General features: G+C 41.0%; 4 protein-coding genes across 5 annotated transcripts; 2 read left to right on the forward strand and 2 right to left on the reverse strand.

The window, feature by feature from the left end:
- Positions 1–406: 406 nt before the first annotated feature.
- LOC111793763 (uncharacterized) lies at positions 407–3,983 on the reverse strand. 2 transcript variants are annotated; one of them, XM_023675797.2, is made up of 6 exons: positions 3,701–3,983; positions 3,164–3,376; positions 2,610–2,705; positions 2,198–2,343; positions 837–1,056; positions 407–733 (listed from the first exon to the last, which is right to left on the reverse strand). In XM_023675797.2, the coding sequence occupies exons 1-6, from the start codon at positions 3,833–3,835 to the stop codon at positions 539–541; spliced, it is 1,005 nt and encodes a 334-aa protein (XP_023531565.2). In that variant the 5' UTR covers positions 3,836–3,983; the 3' UTR covers positions 407–538. The 2 variants fall into 2 exon arrangements, with proteins under 2 accessions (XP_023531565.2, XP_086979548.1); XM_087123422.1 differs by lacking the exon at positions 3,164–3,376.
- Positions 3,984–5,059: 1,076 nt separating this feature from the next.
- Positions 5,060–10,276, reverse strand: LOC111793076 (phospho-2-dehydro-3-deoxyheptonate aldolase 2, chloroplastic). The gene is made up of 5 exons (XM_023674792.2): positions 9,794–10,276; positions 8,167–8,444; positions 7,783–8,059; positions 6,650–6,895; positions 5,060–5,482 (listed from the first exon to the last, which is right to left on the reverse strand). Exons 1-5 carry the CDS (start codon positions 10,274–10,276, stop codon positions 5,222–5,224), a joined length of 1,545 nt encoding a protein of 514 aa, XP_023530560.2. The 3' UTR covers positions 5,060–5,221.
- ABC4 (UbiA prenyltransferase family protein) lies at positions 10,193–15,976 on the forward strand. The gene is made up of 12 exons (XM_023674794.2): positions 10,193–10,334; positions 10,550–10,716; positions 10,818–11,043; positions 11,219–11,322; positions 12,250–12,321; positions 12,437–12,575; positions 13,381–13,487; positions 13,563–13,662; positions 13,775–13,813; positions 13,905–14,015; positions 14,102–14,167; positions 15,755–15,976. Exons 1-12 carry the CDS (start codon positions 10,317–10,319, stop codon positions 15,857–15,859), a joined length of 1,254 nt encoding a protein of 417 aa, XP_023530562.2. The 5' UTR covers positions 10,193–10,316; the 3' UTR covers positions 15,860–15,976.
- A 147-nt stretch (positions 15,977–16,123) lies between these two features.
- LOC111793078 (putative RING-H2 finger protein ATL53) lies at positions 16,124–18,471 on the forward strand. Its single transcript, XM_023674795.2, has one exon. It carries the CDS (start codon positions 17,231–17,233, stop codon positions 18,212–18,214), a length of 984 nt encoding a protein of 327 aa, XP_023530563.1. The 5' UTR covers positions 16,124–17,230; the 3' UTR covers positions 18,215–18,471.
- Positions 18,472–21,525: the final 3,054 nt, after the last annotated feature.

Consider the following 21,525-nt stretch of genomic DNA (forward strand, 5'->3'; position numbering starts at 1 on the left):
TCTTGTAGGATGAATTTAAGACTTCATCAAATAACCCTTTAATTCACAAATTTAAAATTTTAAGGGTCGAATTCTAAACTTCTCGCTCTATTCGACCATTTGTTTGGATTTTGAATGTAAAACTAAATTTTAATTTATTTTCGAGTGTCTTTTAATAACTTTGACAAAATGTTCGAAGTATTTGTCAGGTCATACCATATACTATGAAAAAACAATCACATAAGTGTATCAAGAAATTACCATATCACATAAGTGTATCAAGAAATTACCATAAGTACGACCTCTAGAGGTTTAAATGATCTCTAATCATATGCACAACCCATGCTAGAATCATCATCACTTAAGATCGATATCTCCACCAAAGCTTGATTTAGCTAATTTTAGTGGTTATTAGGGCACTTTCAAATTCGGATTAACTGAAAACTTTATTTAAACTGAAGGATTGATGAGCTCATGATTCATCTAATTACATATGGATTTTCTATCTTATTTCTTCAAGAAGAAAAAAAAAAAAAAATGCGGCTATGAGCATCAAACTTTAAGAAACAAAACTACTAAAATGTGTTTGGATATGATGTTGTGCACCTTCAACAAGCATCCTTACCACTTCTCCTGCAGGTATGATCTCCTTGATTAGTCCAACTCCTTGCCCAGCATACATTGCCATGCTCTCGATGTCACCTTTTGTTGTCGCATTCGGCACGGTACCTGCAAAGCGACGTATATCTATGTCCTGTTCCAAGCAGGAAAAATATATGATTTAAAAGTAGAGCACAACAACAGAAGATTCTCAACTTCTTCATTCTGCAAGTAGAAAAGACGCAAGGGGAGCTCACCAAGCCATTAATTGTTGAACGGCCGATGACCGGCTGGTTGCTTTCGTTTTCATTGGCAGGAAGTGACTTCCAACCATCGTAAAAGGGTGTCTGTAGAACACGCTGTGGTGCACCAGGCCATCTTGCACGCCCAAAAATGTTTGTATAATCAGTTGCATCCATTTCCACCAACTTCCTCTTGTATGCAGGGTGAGCGTGGCTTTCTTTCGTAGCAACAAATCTGCAGTATTTCATTTTGTTCTTGTGTACTCAATTTACTATTGCAACAAAGTTATAGAGTAAAATTCAAATCTCATCAGATATGCTTCAGCATTAGATTATATGATCGTTCTAATTACGAGAATATGATAAGGATAACGACAAGTTTTGACTTGCACCAAATGAAAACAGGCTTTCAGCCTTGAACTATCTCGTAAATGGATCACGATGTGATATCAATGTCGATATAACTTCCTCCAACACCATTTCCATGGCTTAGATGAATGAAAATTACGCAGTTGTTTAAGAATGTGTCACAGATCATTAATGAAGTTTTTGCGCCGACATGTTTTCTTACCATACTTTGCTTCATAACATTGAAAGGGGATCACCGATACGGTGACTCCGAACAGAACCCGACATAACGTGACATTATTCTTAAAAATGAGACATTGTTTCTAATTGAGCACCGATTTATAGCATGGATCTAGTGGAACCACGGACCCTCCATGATGGTATGATATTGTCCACTTTGAGCATAAGCTCTCATTGTTTTCCTTTTGGTTTCCCCAAAAGGCCTCGTACCAATGAAGATTCTTACTTATACCCATAATCATCTCCTTAATTAGCCAACGTGAGACTCCCTCCCAACCATCCTCAATAATCCTTCCCTCGAATAAAGTACACCATAGAGCCTCCCCTGAGGCCTATGGAGCCCTCGAACAACCTCCCCTTAATCGAGGCTAGACTCCTTTCTCTGGGGCCCTCAAACAAAATAAACCCTAAACAAAGTACACTCTTTGTTCGACACTAAAGTCACTTTTGACTACACCTTCGAAGCTCACAACTTTTTTGTTCGACACTTGAGGATTCTATTGACATGGCTAATTTAAGGGCATGACTCTGATACCATGTTCGGAACCACGGACCCTCCACACAATGGTATGATATTGTCCACTTTGAGCATAAGGTCCATGGCTTTACTTTTGGTTTCCCCAAAAGGCTTCATGCCAATGGAGATGTATTCCTTACTTATAAACTCATGATCATCCCCTCCCCTTAATTAGCTAATGTGGGACTCCCTCCCAACCATTCTCAACATCTAGCCGTTTTCTAAAATACATTTTGATAGTTGTAACTAATCACAATTGAGCTTTACTAACCTAGTTCCAAGGCAGACGCCACGAGCACCAAGGGCAATCGCAGCAACATAACCTCGTGAATCTGAAATACCGCCAGCCGCAATTACAGGTATATCTTTATCCCCAACAATATCAACTACCCCTGGTAAGATGGAAATCAAACCTTCCTGTAAAGAACCAAGTATATTTGAGCAAAGTTATGATATGGTTTAAGTACAAATGTGTGAAGAGTATGATTAATGAACACAAGAACTAATGTAATACCACTGACTGAAAGCAGCAAATAAAAATACTATCAGTTCTTATTACAGCGAAATTAGAGGAATGATCAAATACTTTTTATGACAAATACTTTTAATGCCACCAACTGGAAGCAAAAAATATAAGAGCATCAAGAATTAATCAAATTTTCTAGGAAGAAGAAGCTTTATACTTGACCAATAACATGTCCTCCTGCTTCCCGTCCTTGCACGATTATTGCATCAACACCAACATCAATGGCCTTTCTCGCTTCTTCAACACTCCCAATCTGCAAAAGTAGTTGTTCAAATGTGACATACTCCAATATGAGTAGAGGGAAAAATCTCATATTATATCAGTAGGCATTAAGCCATATAACCGAAGATAAGATTTAGGTCTCGTTTGATAACCATTTTGTTTTTTTAGTAACAGCTCAAGCCCACCCTAGCAGATATTGTCCATTCTGGCCCGTTACGCATCGCCATCAGCCTCATGGTTTGGAGAGGTTTCCACAACCTTATAAGGATTGCTTCGTTCCTCTCTCCAACCGATGTAAGATCCCACATGTTATGTTAGCATAAAGTAGATAACATAACAAATAGCTTCATAAGAGGAAATAGTATTTATAAGCTTAATTTTCAGAAACCAAAAACCAAATGGCTATCAAATGAAGCCTCAACGAGCAATCGACTTGAATTGGGGATTGTGGACATTCATGGTTACTGTGATATGCAAGAGAACACTCACTTGTGGAATAATTTTCACCCCAGCAGAATGAACTTGATCCACAAGATCCTTTGAACATTCTCCCCAGTAAACTTGCACAACTGCTACCTTTTCAGCTAATATGGCCCTTAGATTTTGCTCATGAGGAAATGCCAAAATGACACCTACTCCAAATGGTTTATTCGTTAACGCTCGGGTCTTTCTTATCAATTTTCGTACATAATCAGGCGATTCCTGTTACAAATAAGAGCCCTAAATGCTTCAAGCTCCATTACAGGAAAAATTCACAAACCAAATTTCCCTACACTCCATAATTTCATAACAAATCATCATCAAATCGTCCGCATTCATATTAAAAAATGTAAATAACCAGTTGCAAACAGGGGAAAATGGCAATCATTCCAATCATTCATATCGATCAACAATGAAAGTATCAAAATCCAAACAGGGCAGTATGATCGACCAGGCAACAATCAATCACGGAATCCATTCTAAAAAAGATTAAACTCCGTTTCTACTCAAAGGAAAAGAAAGGAAGAAGAGAAATCAGTAAGATACCCAATCGGGAGCTCTGAGAAGACCGAGTCCACCGGCATTGGCGACGGCAGCAACAAGCTCAGGACCGGAGATATCAGGTCCAAGCGGAGCCTGAACTACGCCGTATTCGAATCCCAGAATTCCTCCAAAACTCATCTGATTATTGTTTCTGTTCGTTTGACAATGGATTGATTGAAGGAAGTTTGAATTTGAATATATAGGGAGTAAGTAGCAGTGGCAGCCATGGGAGGCGGGTTTGAAGGTTTCGTTACGTGAGAGCTACCGGATTCAACACGTAAGCAATTACGCCGCGCACTCGCTTTACTCCCGTCGAGTGGTGTAAAACGACGACGTAATGAACGACGTGTACATTTTTTTTTTTGTCTTTTCTTTTGTTTATTTATTCGAATTATTATTTTGTTATTATTATGTCTTCCACTATTTGAGTGGGAGATTAAAGAAAATAAAAAATAATAATTCCATTATTTTTTTTATTAAAAAAACAATTAAAAAATTAATTTTTGTGAGTTTGGTGGAGATATGGGTTTTATTTGGGATCCCGAAAGAAAGCTTTTAAATCATTCAGCTTAAATGAGCAATATTCGACTTTATTTTGTATAAAAAGAAATTTTTGCTTAAAGCATTTTTTAAAAAAACGGAAAAACTAATTAGGAAACCAACTTCTTTCTGGCTATCTCATGACCTCGGTAGCAAAAAACGGTATATTCTGTAAGATGTCATTGAAAATACTCGACCCCACTGGAAGCAATCATGACTTAGACTAACGTGATTCAAGTGGGTCTTAAATTTTATTTTATTTTATTTTTATCGAGATGTGTATCACTTTCATACACATAGTTTCGTATAAATCACTTCTTTATACATTGAACTCATTATGTGAGTATCACTGTCATAATCCCGAGATAACACTAGATATTCATCGTTTTCATGCATAGATGTGTATCACTTTCATCAACTTTGTCCCTAAGATGTTCCAACAAGAGCAAATAAATTTTCTATCTCCGGTTGAAAAAAAAAAAAAGAATTCTCGAGAAGAGAGGAGCCGAGGTGGTCCCCCCCGGACCGCCCAGATCCCACGACTCAAACCGCAGCAGGAAATGCTATTCGGGTTGATCCTATCTCTTTATGAGGGAATGTATACATAATTGTTCATGATTCAAAACTTTTGCCCAACCTATAACTATTTACGAGAAAAAAAAAAATAAAAAATCACAATAATTAAACTTTAATTTTAAACACAAAATCGGAGGCAGATAGGACGTTACTATAACGACTCTAACTTTTTAACGACATTTTTGACGCAAAAATAAATGAAAAATTATATATCGAAAAATGTATTCTTACAATGGACACAATATGTATGACTAAATTGTTATTTATTGCATTTTATTATGTTCACTCAAAACACCATTTTAAGATGTAATGTGTAACACTAACCAAAACGTATATAGATATGTTCCAAATGCATTTTAGCTACGTACGATTTAACGATTTAACGAAGGCTACTGTTATCGGTTGTTGTTAGAAACCTCCCAGAGCTTGTCCTGCTCTGAGTCTTCTTCTTCGCAACCGCTCGGCGATGATGAAGGCAATCTCTAGAGACTGAGAAGCATTGAGTCGTGGGTCGCAGTGCGTATGGTACCGTGAGCTTAGATCGTTATATGTTATAGTTCGTGAGCCTCCAACACATTCAGTTACGTTCTGTCCTGTCATCTCCAAATGAACTCCTCCTGGGTAGCTTCCCTCTTGATCGTGTACGTCGAAAAATGCTCTCAACTCGGCCTGAAATCGTCACGTTTTGATATTTAGGTCTCTAAATGATGCGGAAGTATACTACTAAAGGTATCTGACTAATTTTGTTAGTAAACTTAACTAAATGCAGACAAATATTGTTCTAAATGAAATGAAGATCTAGCAAGGAAGTAATAATATTTAGGTTTACGCACTCCAAGAAGGTCAAAATGTAACATCTCAAGCCCACTGCTAGCCGATATTGTTCTCTTTGAGCTTTTCCTTCTAGGTTTCTCCTCAAAGTTTTAAAACGCGTATGCTAGGTAGAGGTTTCTACACCCGTTCCCCTCTCCAACCGATGTGGGATCTTACAATCCACCCCCTATGGGGGCAAGCACCCTCACTGGCACACCGCTCGGTGTTTGGCTTTGATACAATTTCTAACATCCTAAACCCACCACTAGCAGATATTGTCCTCTTTAGGCTTCCCCTCAAGGTTTTAAAACGTGGAGGTTTCCACACCCGTTCCCCTCTCCAACCGACGTGGGATCTCACAATTCACCCCCCTTGAGGGCGAGCGTCCTCACTGGCACACTGCTCGGTGTTTGGCTCTAATTGTAACATCCCAAACCCACTGCTAGCAGATATTGTTCTCTTTAAGCTTCCCCTCATGGTTTTAAAACGCGTCTACTAGGGAGAGGTTTCCACACCCATTCCCTATCCAACCGATGTTGGATCTCACAATCCACCTTCCTTGGGGGGCGAGCGTCCTCACTGGCACACTGCTCAGTGTTTGGCTCTAATACCCTTTGTAACATCCCAAACCCACCGCTAGTAGATATTGTCCTATTTGGGCTTCCCCTCAAGGTTTTAAAAGACGTCTACTAGGGAGAGGTGTCCACACCCGTTCCCCTCTCCAAACGATGTGGGATCTCATAATCCACCCCCTTGGGGGTGAGCGTCCTCACTGAAACACCGTCCAGTGTCTGGCTTTGATACCATTTATAACATCCCAAACCCACCGCTAGCAGATATTGTCCATTTTGGGCTTCCCCTCAAGGTTTTAAAACACGCTAGGGAGAGGTTTCTACACCCATTTCCCTCTCCATCCCAAGTACTTAGGGTGGAAAACTACTAGTTAAACCGGAAATGAATGTAATAAGCAAGCTATTCTAATAACCAAATCGAATATATATAAATCAGAAAGAATGATCATACCCTTATTGCATCGAACGAACGCGTTTTTAGTCCACAGGGAGCTTTGATTGTATTCCCGTGCATCGGATCGCTAACCCAAGTGACGATTTGACCAGCTTGGCGAACTTCCCTGATTAGATGTGGAAGTTTCACTCTCATGTTCTCAGCTCCCATTCTTACTATCACTGTAATTCTTCCAGGCTTGTTCGTGGGATTTAGGATGTCAATAAGCTTCACCAATTCTTTGGGATCCATCTTATCACTTGCCTGTAATCAAAATGCTATAATTTATCAGTCATCAAATTTCTTCATCCACCAGAGGAATAATTCAAGAACCATAAATCTTTAGCAGGTAACCGCCCGCAGATATTGTCCGCTGTAGCCCGTTGCGTATCACCGTCAACCTCACGGTTTTAAAACGCGTCTACTAGGGAGAGGTTTCCACACCCTTATAAGGAATGTTTCGTTCCCCTCTCCAACCGATGTGGGATCTCACAAACCACACTCCTTAGGGGCCAAGCGTCCTCGCTGGCACACTGCCCAGTGTCTGGCTCTGATACCATTTGTAACAGCCCAAGACCACCGCAAGCAGATATTATCCACCTTAACTCGTTACATATCGCCGTCAGCCTCATAGTTTTAAAACGCGTCTACTAGGGAGAGGTTTCCATACCCTTATAAGGAATGCTTCGTTCCCCTCTCCAACCAACGTGGGATCTCACAAACCACCCTCCTTGGAGGCCCAGCGTCCTCGCTGGCACACCGCCCAGTGTCTAGCTTTGATACCATTGTAACAGCCCAAGACCACCGCTAGCAAATATTGTCCACCTTAGCCCGTTACATATCGCCATCAGTCTCACGGTTTTAAAACGCGTCTGCTAGGGAGAGGTTTCCACACCCTTATAAGGAATGTTTTATTCCCCTCTCCAACCGATGTGAGATCTCACAAGTAGCAAAAGAATATCGAGTTCAAACTTGATAAATAAAAAGTTATAAGAACATCCATAAAAAGTTCAAACTCGAAGTCGTATAACCTATATGAAAGATCCTGTCTCCAAGTGAGATTGTACTACCAAAGTGTCAACAAAAATAATCAAGATAAAACCAAAGTGTAGTTTCAAGACAAAATGGGAAAAGAGGGAAGATGGAAGTACCTTAATGCCAAGAGGATTAGCAACACCTCTCAAAAACTCAACGTGTGCACCATCGAGTTGGCGAGTTCGTTCTCCGACCCAAAGCATGTGAGCCGAGCAGTCGTAGTATATCCCAGAAGTGGAATCCTCCCTAGTAAGTGCTTGCTCATAAGGGAGGAGCAAACACTCATGAGACGTCCAAAACTCGGTTGAGGTCATGATAGGGTGATCGACAGTGAGTCCAGCAGCAGACATGAATCCAAGGGCCTCGTCAACTCGATGAGCTAGTTCTCGGTATCTGTTGGCACGTGGTGGAAAAATATATAACCAAACTATGCAACTACAATGAAAAGTTAATATCAATGCAAAAGGCAAATGAAAGAACAAAGTCCTCGAGAGTCAAACCTGTCGCCCTGCTCGCTATGCTCGGTGAAATCAAGATTCCACTGTGTAACTCTCTGCATTGCAGCATAACCTCCTGTGGCAAATGCCCTCAGGAGGTTCAATGTTGCGACCGACTGGCAGTAGGCTCTATTCATTCGATCGGGGTCGGGAACTCTAGATTTCTCATCAAATGAATCTCCATTTATATTGTCTCCTCTATAGCTTGGGAGTTTCACTCCATCCTTCTCCTCGTAAGGGTCCGATCTTGGCTTTGCAAACTGACCTGCCATTCTCCCGACCTACATTCATACGTAAGTCCGATTACATACTCGCCAAACGAACATCCATACAATAACCCTGGAATCATTCAGCAGTCTCCAAGGAAAGAGTTATATAACTTTTTCTCCAATCTCCAGCGTTGAGAAACTCGGTCTACAAAATAAATAAGTAAAAGAAAGGGAAAACTTCATAGTGGCCACATAACAGGGAATTCCAGTGACCATTCCATTAAGTCATTAAGCTCTAATGAAAATTGCAGGGATGCGTGTTAAGAAAATGTTTAGAAGATTAAAGGTAACCGTCCAAGCCTACCCCTAACAGATATTGTCCTCTTTGGGTTTTTCCTTTCGGGCTTTCTCTCAAGGTTTTTAAAATACGTTTGCTAGGGAGAGGTTTCCACACCCTTATAAAGAATGTTTCGTTCTCCTCCCCAACTAATGTGGGATCTCACAATCTACCCCTTTGAGGCCCAACGTCCTCGCTGGCACTCGTTCCCTTCTCCAATCGATGTAGGACCCCTCCAGTTTGACCATTGTGATGGGAATTGGTACCTTGTCTCATGAGCTATGTCCGAATTAACTCCGGGCAATGTGCTAGGGAGGAAGTTGAGCCCCAAAGGGGGTGGACACGAGGTGGTGTACCAGCAAGGACGTTGGGCCCCAAAGGAGAGTGGATTGGGGGGTCCCACGAGAAGGGAACGAGTGCTAACAAGAACGCTGGGTCCCAAAGGGAGTGGATTGTGAGATCCCACATCGGTTGGGGAGGAGAACGAAACATTCTTTATAAGGGTTTGGAAACCTCTTTCTAGCAAACGCGTTTTAAAAAAACTTGAGGGAAAGCCCAAAGAAGACAATATCTGCTAGCGGTGGGCTATGTGTTACATTAAAACTCAAAAAAGACAATATCTACTAGCGGTGGACTTAGAGTTGTTACATTAAAAACCATAACCATGCACGAGTGTGCTTAAAAGTGCAATTAAAATAAGTAACTTCAACAAGAACACTTATTATAAGTCCAGAAAAGTGTTTAATGGCTAATCACTTCAATGATTGGCTCAACTTTTTAAAGCTTCCCTAACAATCACTTGAGTGAAAAACACTACAAATACTTTCTTGTAAAGCGCTTAAAATGCTTTTGAACTTTTATGATCACTCATAAATCACTTATAAACATGATGATTTTGAATCAAAAGGACTTTTAGGATGCAACAAACAAAAGACATCACTGTAATATCAATTTCTCAATCGCTATCAACCAATAAGCCAAATCAATTATGAACATGCTTACCAAACGATGATCTTACAGAAGCAAAACCCAAAAACATGACAAAATCATTCATCAAAACCATACCACAATGCAAGAAATCAACCTTGATAACAGGCATTTGACCTCCAAACATAAGAACAACGCTCATCTGGAGAAGAACACGGAAGGTATCACGAATATTATTGGCATTGAACTCCTTAAAGCTCTCAGCACAATCCCCACCCTGAAGAAGAAACGCCTTCCCCACAGCGGCCTGCGCCAGCCGCTCTTCAAGGGACCTAGCTTCTCCAGCAAACACGATCGGAGGGAAGGATTCGAGGGTCTTGAGGACGGATTCAAGCACCGCCTGATCAGGATATTCGGGTAGTTGCAGAGCCTTCTTCGACTTCCAGCTATCGAGGGTCCATTTCGTCGGTACGAGAATCGATGGCTTTGACGACTTTGATGGGTCGGCGGCATGAATTGCGGAGATGGGTTTGAGCGATCGGGCGGTGGCGGTGGCGGTGGTGAAGGGAGGCGGACGGGTGATCGGAAAGTGGGAATTTAGAAGGGATTTTGAGAGAGGGGAAGTCGCTGGGAGAGCCATTTTGGGGTAAGTTTGAGAAAGAGAAACAGAGTGAAGATCGATGCGGCCGATGGCTTTGGTGAGTGTTTGTTCTGTTATTCTTAATACAATCAATCAAAATCAGAATCATTTTTTTTTTATATATAAATTAATTATAGAAAAAACGTTTAACATTTTAATGATCGACGTGGACCCAAAGAACACGCTAGAGACGGCTAATTAGAGTTTTAAGACGATAAGATCCCTCAAAACATTCCCCCACTTAATCTCATCCTCTATCCCTACACTACAAAGCGCGCGCACCTCGAAGAAACGGGCTGCTCCCGGAACCAATTCACTCCGCATTTCGCCTTCCGTTATGAGATGCCAATGGCCTCCACGCTCTGCATAGCCACCCATCTCGGCGCCCTAAAGAAGAATCTCGATGAGTATCTCTCCCACCACAGCACCCTCACTCCAAGGCAAGCTCACGACACTGCAAATAGCCACTACATGTTCTTGCCCATCTTCATATTGGTACTATTTTCTTCTGCTATCACAGCTCTTATCTGGGTTGTTTCAGGTTGTCCAGTTTATCAACCGATGCTCGGAAATTTGCTTGCGGGAGTCGTGGAAAGCAATTGGGTGTGTGCGGAAAGGTCCGTTTTAGAGGTTTTGTGTCGAAATGTAAAGCAATGGAGTTTAATTCGATGCCCCAAGAGAATGGAGAAGAGGGTGTTGCCATGGGGACTCTGATTTGGAGGGCTATTAAGTTACCAATTTACTCTGTTGCTTTGGTTCCTTTAATGGTATGTATATATATACTCGTTGCATTCTATGGCAGCTAGTTGTGCAATATTTGATATCAATCTTTTGAGAAATGTGTTGCATCAATTGTGATGAACTTGATTGTTCTTGATTGTTCTTGATCTTTGAGTGTGTTCTATTCCATTTCTGAAGATTTTTCTCTTTGATTACAAACAGGTAGGAAGTGCAGCTGCTTATTTTGAGTCTGGGAATTTTTCTACTCGGCTTTTTTTTGTAATCCTGGCTTCTTCGGTTCTTGTCATCAGTTGGCTTAATTTAAGGTGAAGAACTAGTTCTTGTATGACTTACATCTGTTTGTTTTTACACTCGACCTAGATCTTTGATAGCGTAATGGTTGCATAGACGTTTGTTTCATGGTGAATTGTGAGATCTCATATCAGTTGGGGAGGAAAGCGAAGCATTCTTTATAAGGGTGTGGAAACCTCTCCCTAGCTGAGGCATTTTAAAAACCTTGAGGGGAAGCCTAAAGAGGACAATATTTGCTAGCGGTGGGCTTAGACTGTTACAAATGGTATCAGAGCCAGACACTAGGTGGTGTGCTAGCGAGGACGTTGGGCTCCGAAGGGGGTGGATTGTGAGATTCCACATTGAATGAAGAGAGGAACGAGGGCAAGTGAGGACGCTGAGCCTCGAAGGGGGTGGATTGTGAGAGAATGAAGCATTCTTTATAAGGGTGTGGAAATCTCGCCCTAGGGAAAGCCGAAAGAGGATAATATTTGCTAGTCTATTCCCTAGTAGACGCGTTTTAAAAACCTTAAGGGGAGGCCTGCAAGGGAAAGCCCAAAGAGGGCGTCCCTTTGGACAAAAGAACGGGAAAGACAAATCCTATCGATAAAGGCATTTCTTTTCTACTGCCTTTGATACGTGGGCGAGAAAGTCAGATGCTTGCTTCCTTCCGTCAGTTCTAGGTCTCTTAGGGAATTCTCTTAGCACTTCGATAGGACACTAGGCTATCTTCTTACCATGCGGGAATGGGTTTTAATAAAATATTTTCCTTGTATCTGCTAGCGGTGGACTTGAGTTGTTACATAAATTCTATCTATTTGCCATCTTGCCTAGTCTAGAGTTCACACTACTGTCCATGGAAGCCTTTGCTTTCTCATTTCTAACACGAGTTCAGGACAAAGTATGAACTATGAGCTCCTTCCCCCATTTGAAGCTAACGAATTAAAACGCTCCATTTGCAGTAACGACGCGTACGACTTCAGTACCGGAGCAGATAAAAACAAAAAGGAGTCGGTTGTAAAACTTGTTGGCAGGTAACGTTCACACTACTTTCTTGTCTAAGGACCCTTCGAATCTCGTAATCGTTGTCATTTTTCTTGTTTCTATACAAAACTTATTGACTTGTTTGTGTTATTGTGGTGCAATAAGCCCTATAGGGACACTTGTTGCTGCTTACACTTTTCTTGCTCTTGGCTTCTTGGGGCTGACATGGGCATCTCTGGAGGGTGGGAGCCTGCGTGCCATATTATTTCTAGCCTTTTCAATTATTTGTGGCTACATATATCAGGTAACATCTGGGATCTATTTCTTTGCTTCATAATTCATGTTGATTCCAATGAATTTGAAATGAAATAATCGAGACGCCACTGATCCTTCTTTTAGCATTCGAAAGAAGTAATTGATTGAGCTGTTGACAGTGTTGAGGATTGTTCGGAGAGGATTCTCACATCGGCTAATTATGGGGTTGATGATGGGTTTATAAGTAAGGAATACATCTTCATTGGTATGAGACATTCCGGGGAACTAAAAGCAAAGCCATGAGAGCTTATGCTCAAAATGGACAATATCATACCATTGTGGAGGGTCGTGATTTCTAACATGGTATTAGAGCCATACCCTTAACTTAGCCATGTCAATTGAATCCTCAAATGTCGAACAAAGAAGTTGTGAGTCTCGAAGGTGTAGTCAAAAGTGACTAAAGTGTCGAACAAATGGTGTACTTTGTTCGAGGGCTCCAAAGGAGTCGAGCCTTGATTAAGGAGAGGCTGTTCGAGGGTTCCATAGGCCTCAGGGGAGGCTCTATGGTATACTTTGTTTGAGGGGAGAATTGTTGAGGATTGTTGGGAGAGGAGTCCCACATCGACTAATTAAGGGGATGATCGTGGGTTTATAAGTAAGGAGTACATCTCCAATGGTACGAGGCCTTTTGGGGAAACCAAAAACAAAGCCACGAGAGCTTATGCTCAAAGTGGATAATATCATACCATTTTCGAGATTCGTGATTCCTAACACAACCAACCCATTTCATTCTATACACGCACACTATAACAAGCTATTTATTCTTTTAGCTCTGTTAATTGACTCGGTTGCAGTGTCCACCGTTCCGGTTAAGCTACCAAGGATTGGGAGAGCCGTTGTGCTTTGCTGCTTTCGGTCCATTTGCTACAACAGCATTTTACTTATTACAGAGCAACGCAAGGTTACAATCATTTGGTTTGGATTAGCAGTTGTTGTCTGGTTTTTTTTCTATATTGACTGTCTGTCTGATCCACAGGGAGATGAGATATCTTCCCATAACCAATACGATCCTTTCTGCCTCTATCCTTGTCGGAATGACGACAACTCTAATTCTCTTCTGCAGCCATTTCCATCAGGTACTTTCCCCCCTCGTCGAGACAAAAACAAAACAAAAACACGTATCCTTAACTCTTCTGCTGTCTTACATTAACGATCATGTTTGACCAACACCGACATTGTTGTGCATAGGTTGAGGGAGACAGGGCTGTTGGAAAAATGTCCCCTTTGGTATAACATGTCTTTGCTCAGCTTCAGCTTGTCAAAAACATTTGGAGAAATTAATGTTGTATCTGTCTGTGTTGGATAACTTATTATGCAGGTAAGGCTTGGCACAGAAAGAGGTTCCAAGGTGGTGAAGGCTGCAGTAATTGTGCTTTTTGTGCTTCTATTTGCTCTGGGTTTAAGCAAGAGTCTTCCATTTACTTGCATTGTAAGTTAACTCTGAAAACTCGACTTACTTTGTGAACGGATTAACTTTACGTTGTCTTTCATTTATGCTATTGTTTTCTTTTGTAGTTCTTTTGTGGTCTGACGATCCCGATGGGCAAGCTGGTGATTAGCTTCGTTGAAGAAAACCACAAGGTGATTGGCTAACAATTTACTTTAAAGATCCTACGTTAAATCTTTAGGTCCATTAGTGATTCAATCGATGACCTAAAAAATTCGATCACGATGAATTTATTTAGATTGGGTTGAGTTCAAAATGAAAGCTTTATGGGTTGGAGTCGGTTCATGGGTTTTTCTAAAACTAGATTAGGTTGAACAGAATCAACCAGAAAGGTCGTGGGTTAACAGCCAACCACTCTACTATTGACCTACTAAGGAACAATAGAGTTAAGGAAGTCCACTCTTGTTCTTTGGGCCAACTTCTGACCGAACAAAAAAGTACTAAGGAACAATAGAGTTAAGGAAGTCCACTCTTGTTCTTTGGGCCAACTTCTGACCGAACAAAAAAGGGCAAGCCACTCTTTTTCACATACACCGTGAGAAAAAGGTTATGATAGCAAGTGTAACAATCCAGATCCACCGCTAGCAGATATTGTCCTCTTTGGGCTTTCCCTTTTGGGCTTCCCCTCAAGGCTTTAAAACACGTCTGCTAGGGGAAAGTTTCCAGACCCTTATAAAGGGTGTTTTGTTCTCCTCCCCAACCAATGTGGGACATCACAATCCACCCCCCTTCGGGGCCCAGCCTCCTCGTTGGCGCTCATTCCTTTCTCCGATCCATGTGGGACTGCCACCAAACCCACTCCCCTTTGGGACTCAACGTTCTTACTGGCACACCACCTCGTGTCTACCCCCTTCGGGGAACAACGAGAAGGCTGGTACATCGTCCGGTGTCTGGCTCTGATACCATTTGTAACGACCCAGACCCACTGCTAGTAGATATTGTCCTATTTGGGCTTTCCCTTACGGGCTTCCCCTCAAGGCTTTAAAACGTGTCTGCTAAGGGAAGGTTTCCACACTCTTATAAAGGGTGTTTTGTTCTCCTCCCCAACTAATGTGGGACATCACAATCCAAGTCCAAAGAGGACAATATCTGCTAGCGGTGGATCTGAGTAGTTACAAACGGTATCAGAGCCACACACCAGGCGATGTGCCAGTGAGAAGGCTGTTCCTCGAAGGAGGGTAGACACTAAGTGATGTGTCAGTAAGGACGCTAGGCCTCGAAGGGGGGTGTGGGGATCCCACATCGATTGGAGAAATGAACGAGTGCCAACGAGGACTCTGGGCCCCGAAGGGGGGTGGATTGTGATGTCCCACATTGGTTGGGGAGGATAACAAAACACCATTAATAAGAGTATGGAAACCTTCCCCTAGCAGACGCGTTTTAAAGCCTTGAGGGAAGTCCGAAAGGGAAAGCCCAAAAGGACAATATCCTCTAGTGGTGGATCTGGGTGCTTACAGCAAGCCACTCCCTGTCCGGAGAGCCTTCAAGACAAGGGGGTGGCGGTCAACCATCCATTCTCGATATTCATATGGGTCAATCGATCTTTGCGTTGAGTTGGGTCTAAGTAATGTGCCAACCCAATTCAACCCAACCCACGAACGCCTCTAGAAGCTGACCTGGATACTCATAGATTAAAAAAGAGAGAAATTTGTAGGAAAATACTTTTTGATTTATGATTGTTATTGTTTGGTTATATGTTTATATTTTTCCTTAATGTGCAGGATAAACAGAAAATTTTCATGGCCAAGTATTTGTGTGTGCGGTTACATGCCATATTTGGACTTGCATTGGCTGCTGGATTGGTTGCAGCTAGATTCATTAATTAATTAATGTTTTGATCACTTTCGAGTATTCATAAGGTAAAGTTTGAAGTCGTGATCACTTCCCGACATTTTGTATTACTCAATTTACCATTGATAAGGTAACCAATGCAAGTTTTATCATATAGTGTAATAACCCCTCTCTAGGATCCAACGTCCTCGTTGACACACCCAGTGTCTACCCCCTTCAGGGCTCATTGTTGGCACACTGCTTATGTCCAACCCTTAAAGACTCAGCGTCCTCACTGTTACATCGTTCGGTGTCCACCCCTTTGAGACTCAGGGTCGTTGCTGACACACTGCCTAGTGTCCACTCCTTTCAGGGCTCAACATCATTGCTGGCACACCGCCCAGTGTCCACTCTTAAAGACTCAGTGTCTTCGCTGACACACCGCCCAGTGTCTACCCCTTTCAGGGCTCAACATCAATGTTGGCACACTGCCCAGTGTCCAACCCTTAAAGACTCGTCCTCGTTGGCACACCATTCGATGTCCACCCCTTTGAGACTCAGCATCTTTTCTGACATACCGCCCAGTGTCCACCCCTTTGAGACTCAGGGTTTTCGCTGACACACTGCCTAGTGTCCACCCCTTTCAGGGCTCAACATCATTGTTGGCACACCGCCCAGTGTCCACTCTTAAAGACTCAGTGTCTTCGCTGACACACCGCCCAGTGTCTACCCCTTTCAGGGCTCAACATCAATGTTGGCACACTGCCCAGTGTCCCACCCTTAAAGACTCGTCCTCATTGGCACACCGTTCGATGTCCAACCCTTTGAGACTCAGCATCTTTTCTGACATACCGCCCAGTGTCTACCCCTTTCAGGGCTCAGCATCATTGTTGGCACACCGCCCAGTGTCCAACCCTTAAAGACTCCGCGTCTTCGCTGGTACACCATTTGGTGTCCACCCCTTTGATTCGTTGACACACCACCCCGTGTCCACCCCTTTCAAGGCTCAGCATCATTACTGGCACATCGCCTAATGTCCAACCTTTAAAGACTCAGTGTCCTCACTGGCACATCGTTCGGTGTCCATTCCTTTGAGACTCAGCGTCTTCGCTGACACACCGACCTGTGTCTACCCCTCTCGGGGCTCAGCATTTATAGAACTTTCCCCACAATTTGTACCTTTGATAATATTGAGTGGGCTCCTTGGGGCCCAAGTACATTAACAACAAAGCTTGACTTTGTCCATTTCCATACAAAAAAGTCAACAGTCACGACAAAGAAAAATCACCAATCGCCATTACAATAACATTCAAACCTTGCGGTGGTAACCTATTCCCTTCAACCACTCTCTCTCCTTGGCCGCCGGATTTTCCAATTTCAACGCCTTTTCTCTCTCTCTCCCCCTCTCTCTCCTCCTCAAATCCGCCATGGATTTCCTCTCCCGAAAGCTCCTCTCCGACGACGACGACGACGACCTCAAGAAACTCTGCCTTAAAACCTGCCCCGATTACTCTCCCGATTCTTGCCCTTCCGATTGCCTCGAAAAATGCCCAAACCTTTGTTCCCGTGGCTCGATTTCAATCCCGCCGCCCTATTACGACAAATCGCCTCACAAACTCTCCAATTGGGTCACAGCCACCATCGCCTTTCTCTCTTTCACCTTTCTCCTCGTCCTCTGTTACACCATCTACGTCCGTTTCTACTCCGGCCGCCGCAGACGCCACCAACGCCCTGACCCCCCACCGCCCACCACCCACCAAGAGGAGTTTCTCGATGAAGAACATGGCCCTGTTTTGGATCACCCCATCTGGTATATCCGTACCATCGGCCTCCCGCCGGCTGTCATCAACGCCATCGCTATCTGCAAATTCAAAACCGGCGAGGGTTTGATCGACGGAACAGAGTGCTCTGTTTGTTTAAGCGAATTTGAAGAGGATGAGACTCTTAGACTTTTGCCTAAGTGTAGCCACGCTTTTCATCTCCCCTGTATCGACACTTGGCTTCAATCCCACACGAACTGCCCCATGTGCCGCGCTCCAGTGGTAGCTCAATCCACCGCCGTGACCCCACCGCCGCCGCCGCCTCCGCCTCCTCTGGTCACATCTGAAGAAACCCAGATGATGGATTTACAGAGGGAAGTGGAAAATGGATCCAATTCCGGCGAATCTTCTCTAAGAAACGAAGAACAAGAAGAACAAGATGAAATTCAGGCAGTGAGAAGATCAGTTTCTTTAGATTCATTATCAGCTCTTCGAATCATCTCTGATCTTGCTGAAATTGGTATGAGAAATGGGAATGATTTGAAGAAGAAATCATGCCAAGAGAGAGTGAATTCTTCAGCTGCTATGAACAGGTCAGTTTCTTGCAGTGGCGAATTTGTGATGAGAAATTCGACACAGAGTAGTAGTTGAACTCTGTTTCTTGTTCTTGTTCTTGTTTGGTTTTTGGTCTCTGAAGATGGAGATATGTCTAAAGAAACTCTCAGGAAGCTGAGAAAACACACACGATTTGAAAAGATTAATGATTATACGATGTTTGGAAACATGTTTTTTCCTTTTGTTCGTGAAGTTCTTACATTGGATGTTTGTACAAAATACTTTCCAATGGCTCCAAGTTGAACTCTTCTAAAACAAATGAATGTTCTTAGATTAAGATTATGTTTTTTCTAGCTCATGAATCTTATTAGCGTAGTTGTTTAATATATTATATCTATGTAGTGTACGAAGTTAGCGATCTCTAATTTGTACCTTTGTGTTATGTCTGTTCGATAATTATCTAATAAGTGGCTAAGAGTAAGCAAGTAACCTTAGATTCTTGGCACGAGATTCCGAGTCCCCTACTCTTTCGGCTTCCTAAACTTGAAATTATGATCTGATCGGACAGGATTTCACAAATTTTGTCAACTGGGTCGGTATAACCTTTGTTTTCTGCGGTTCTTATCAGTATAGTGAATAAGAAATCATCAGCTATTTTCAGACCTTTAACCAAACTCGAGTTTTTTAAAGTCTAGAGATAATAAGATTCTGAACAAGAAATGAGCTAAGCCGTTTTACCGAGTAAGAGAAGGGAAGGAGTGGAGCAGCTTTATCGAAGATAAGGAGTATCTAATAGGTAGCTTTAATTAAAAAAAATTTTATAGATATGATTTTTTTTAAAAAAAATTAATTACAAAAATATATTTTCTAAACAATATTTATATATGCAACATTTTTAATTTATGAATACTAGGTATAAAAATAAAGTGAAGGATGATACATATTTCTCGGTTCTCGACATTCGTACAAAATAGTTTGAGGCGACTCTCTCTCGTGAAGGCAACTCGGGGCATAAAAGTGTCACAGTAACACACGATTAACAGACATTCACCCGAAATAAAAACGAAAAATTGTAAACAGTTATTTTCAATTACTCAACCACGGTTATATTTTTTTTTTTAATTAATTAAAGTATAGTTCAACTGATTCAATCTTAAGCCTGTTATATTATTAAATTAAAATAATACGAATAAATTTTAAATAAAAAAATATTTATTTTGAAATTCTACGACAATTTCGTGGAAAATTCGAGATATTTTTCTAAAATGGTAAATGCGTCGCCTTTTCCTTTATTATATTTATATTGAATAAATATTCTATCAAATATTTTGACTAATAACCATAAAGTTGGTAAACTTAGCTTTATTCATACAATTTTTTCCACAAAAAATGAAGGTTCTATTCAAATTTGCAACCACAATTATAAAGACCCGACTTTTAATTACGATGGAATTGTTATTACAGGTCGATTATCGAAAATCCTTTAAAATGTTTTAAAGGAAAACCTTAAGCGGAAGTACTTTTAAAAATATCAAAATTCGATTTGATATCGGAATTAAAACAATAATCACAATTTATATTAGAAAAAATAGAACGTGTTCTAACATAAAAATGTAAAATTGTGGAAGCTATCTATCGTGCATTGTCCCATGGCTTATTCAGTAGACACCGGCAACTGTCTAGGACCCCCTAGAAAAAAAATTAGAAACGGTTGAATAGTTATAAATATTAAGTGACTACGGTCCAAAATCATAAGGAATCATATATATTATAATAATTAAGAAAACTTTCCATGAAAACGTTTGATTTTCACAATCTGTCAGTATATAGATGTAACCTTAAAATAAATAAAAATTCTCGAGATATATTAATGAAACATGGTAATTATAGATTATCTTCCAACTAAAATTTAATGATTGAGATGTCTTGATTTATGTCTGTCTCATTTAGAGGAAAAAAATCATAATTGAACGTCCACATTACTATGCCATTTTTACATATTCGGCCTATGTGGGATTGCATGTAATATTTTTCAATAACACTAAATTGGAAAATGTTGGACGTAGTCCCGAGTTTATAGCAAATCAGTGTATCTTTCGATGTAATTTATTGGTATAACTATTCTATCCTCATAATCGATCTCATCTGAATGTGATCTTATTTCATTCATGTATATCTCTTTTACTCGAGTGTCATATATCGAAATAGTAACGTCTTTCTTTTCATCAAAATGATGGCATCATGACATTATATCTTTGTCGAACAATTTGGCTTTGAATCACTCCCTTAGAGATCAAGCAACAATCTTGCCTCCCACTAAATAAAAACATTAAAAATGTTTTTGAAGAGAAAGTAAAAAAAAAAAACCTTGACCTTCAAAAAAAAAAAAAAAACTTTCCATCCATCTATACCTTCAAATGAACACGTGAGATTCCACTTGCGTTGAAAAGGGGAACAAATCATTATTTATAAGTGTGCGTAAACCTCTCTCTATTAGACGTGTTTTAAAATCGTGAGACTGACTACGATATGTAAGAGGTCAAAACAGACAATATCTATGAGCGGTGAGTGTGAACCATTACAGAACAAAATTCAACCACACTACAAATATACACGTACTTGAATGCAAGCCAAGTTTAAAACCAAACGCTATGCATTTGTTAGGGAGGAAAAAACAATGGATCACCAACCCAATATCAAATTCCACTAATATTAAAAGGGAAAAGAAAACCCTCTTAATTGGAGTGGGCAAGTTGGAGACAAACTGGATGGTCACATTGTATCCAATTTGGATAATGAGGGTACCATAGGGTTTAGGGATGATGGGTTGGACTAATCTAGATTGAGTTGAACCACCGGTGAAACAACAACATATAGAATCAACCCAGATCGAATTATGTTTGAAATAGCTTGAATTAGTTAGAGACACATTGAACCGATGGTCTCCTTGATGTGAAGGGTGCATCTTGTTCTCTAGCGAGATTTGCATGCAAAACGATGAATTTGAGCCTTGACAATTAGAGAGAGGAAGAGTAGTGGCATAGATAAACTATTCGTTCATGCAAGAGAAGCATTAGATTTTAGTTTGATTTTATCAATAAGCACAAATCTTATGTGGGTAGAAATGGTTGTCGAAAAATCCGTAGGAGGTGTTCCAACTGTATGAAACTTTTCCACAATATCTTTTTGAATAACTCACCAACACAAATTTTATATTTGACAAGTCTCTAAAAAGTTATGTCTATTAAGTCCACTATGAAAATCACTCTCTCAGGCAAATCAAAAGACAAACCCTCGTAACTAGGAATTCGTAAGTGATCGAATTGCATATGATCATCTTATAAAATATCAATCTTATCGATTAATAAATTTACAAAAGAGAAATTAACTATTTCTTGGTCTAGTCT

This window comes from Cucurbita pepo, chromosome 4, assembly GCF_057944985.1.
Source record: "Cucurbita pepo subsp. pepo isolate OVF chromosome 4, ASM5794498v1, whole genome shotgun sequence".
In the NCBI taxonomy this organism is placed as follows: domain Eukaryota; kingdom Viridiplantae; phylum Streptophyta; class Magnoliopsida; order Cucurbitales; family Cucurbitaceae; genus Cucurbita; species Cucurbita pepo.

Excerpts from the sequence above, each read along its gene's own strand:
- LOC111793763 (XM_023675797.2), bottom strand. The coding sequence starts at position 3,835 with ATGAGTTTTGGAGGAATTCTGGGATTCGAATACGGCGTAGTTCAGGCT. Across the intron at positions 2,706-3,163 it reads GGGTGAAAATTATTCCACAA|ATTGGGAGTGTTGAAGAAGC; the intron begins GTGAGTGTTCTC and ends CTACTTTTGCAG. Across the intron at positions 1,057-2,197 it reads GGCGTCTGCCTTGGAACTAG|ATTTGTTGCTACGAAAGAAA; the intron begins GTTAGTAAAGCT and ends GAAATACTGCAG.
- LOC111793076 (XM_023674792.2), bottom strand. The coding sequence starts at position 10,276 with ATGGCTCTCCCAGCGACTTCCCCTCTCTCAAAATCCCTTCTAAATTCC. Across the intron at positions 8,060-8,166 it reads CATAGCGAGCAGGGCGACAG|ATACCGAGAACTAGCTCATC; the intron begins GTTTGACTCTCG and ends ACGTGCCAACAG. Across the intron at positions 6,896-7,782 it reads CTAATCCTCTTGGCATTAAG|GCAAGTGATAAGATGGATCC; the intron begins GTACTTCCATCT and ends TTTTGATTACAG.
- ABC4 (XM_023674794.2), top strand. Across the intron at positions 13,663-13,774 it reads TCTGCAGCCATTTCCATCAG|GTTGAGGGAGACAGGGCTGT; the intron begins GTACTTTCCCCC and ends TGTTGTGCATAG. Across the intron at positions 13,814-13,904 it reads TTGGAAAAATGTCCCCTTTG|GTAAGGCTTGGCACAGAAAG; the intron begins GTATAACATGTC and ends CTTATTATGCAG.
- LOC111793078 (XM_023674795.2), top strand. The coding sequence starts at position 17,231 with ATGGATTTCCTCTCCCGAAAGCTCCTCTCCGACGACGACGACGACGAC.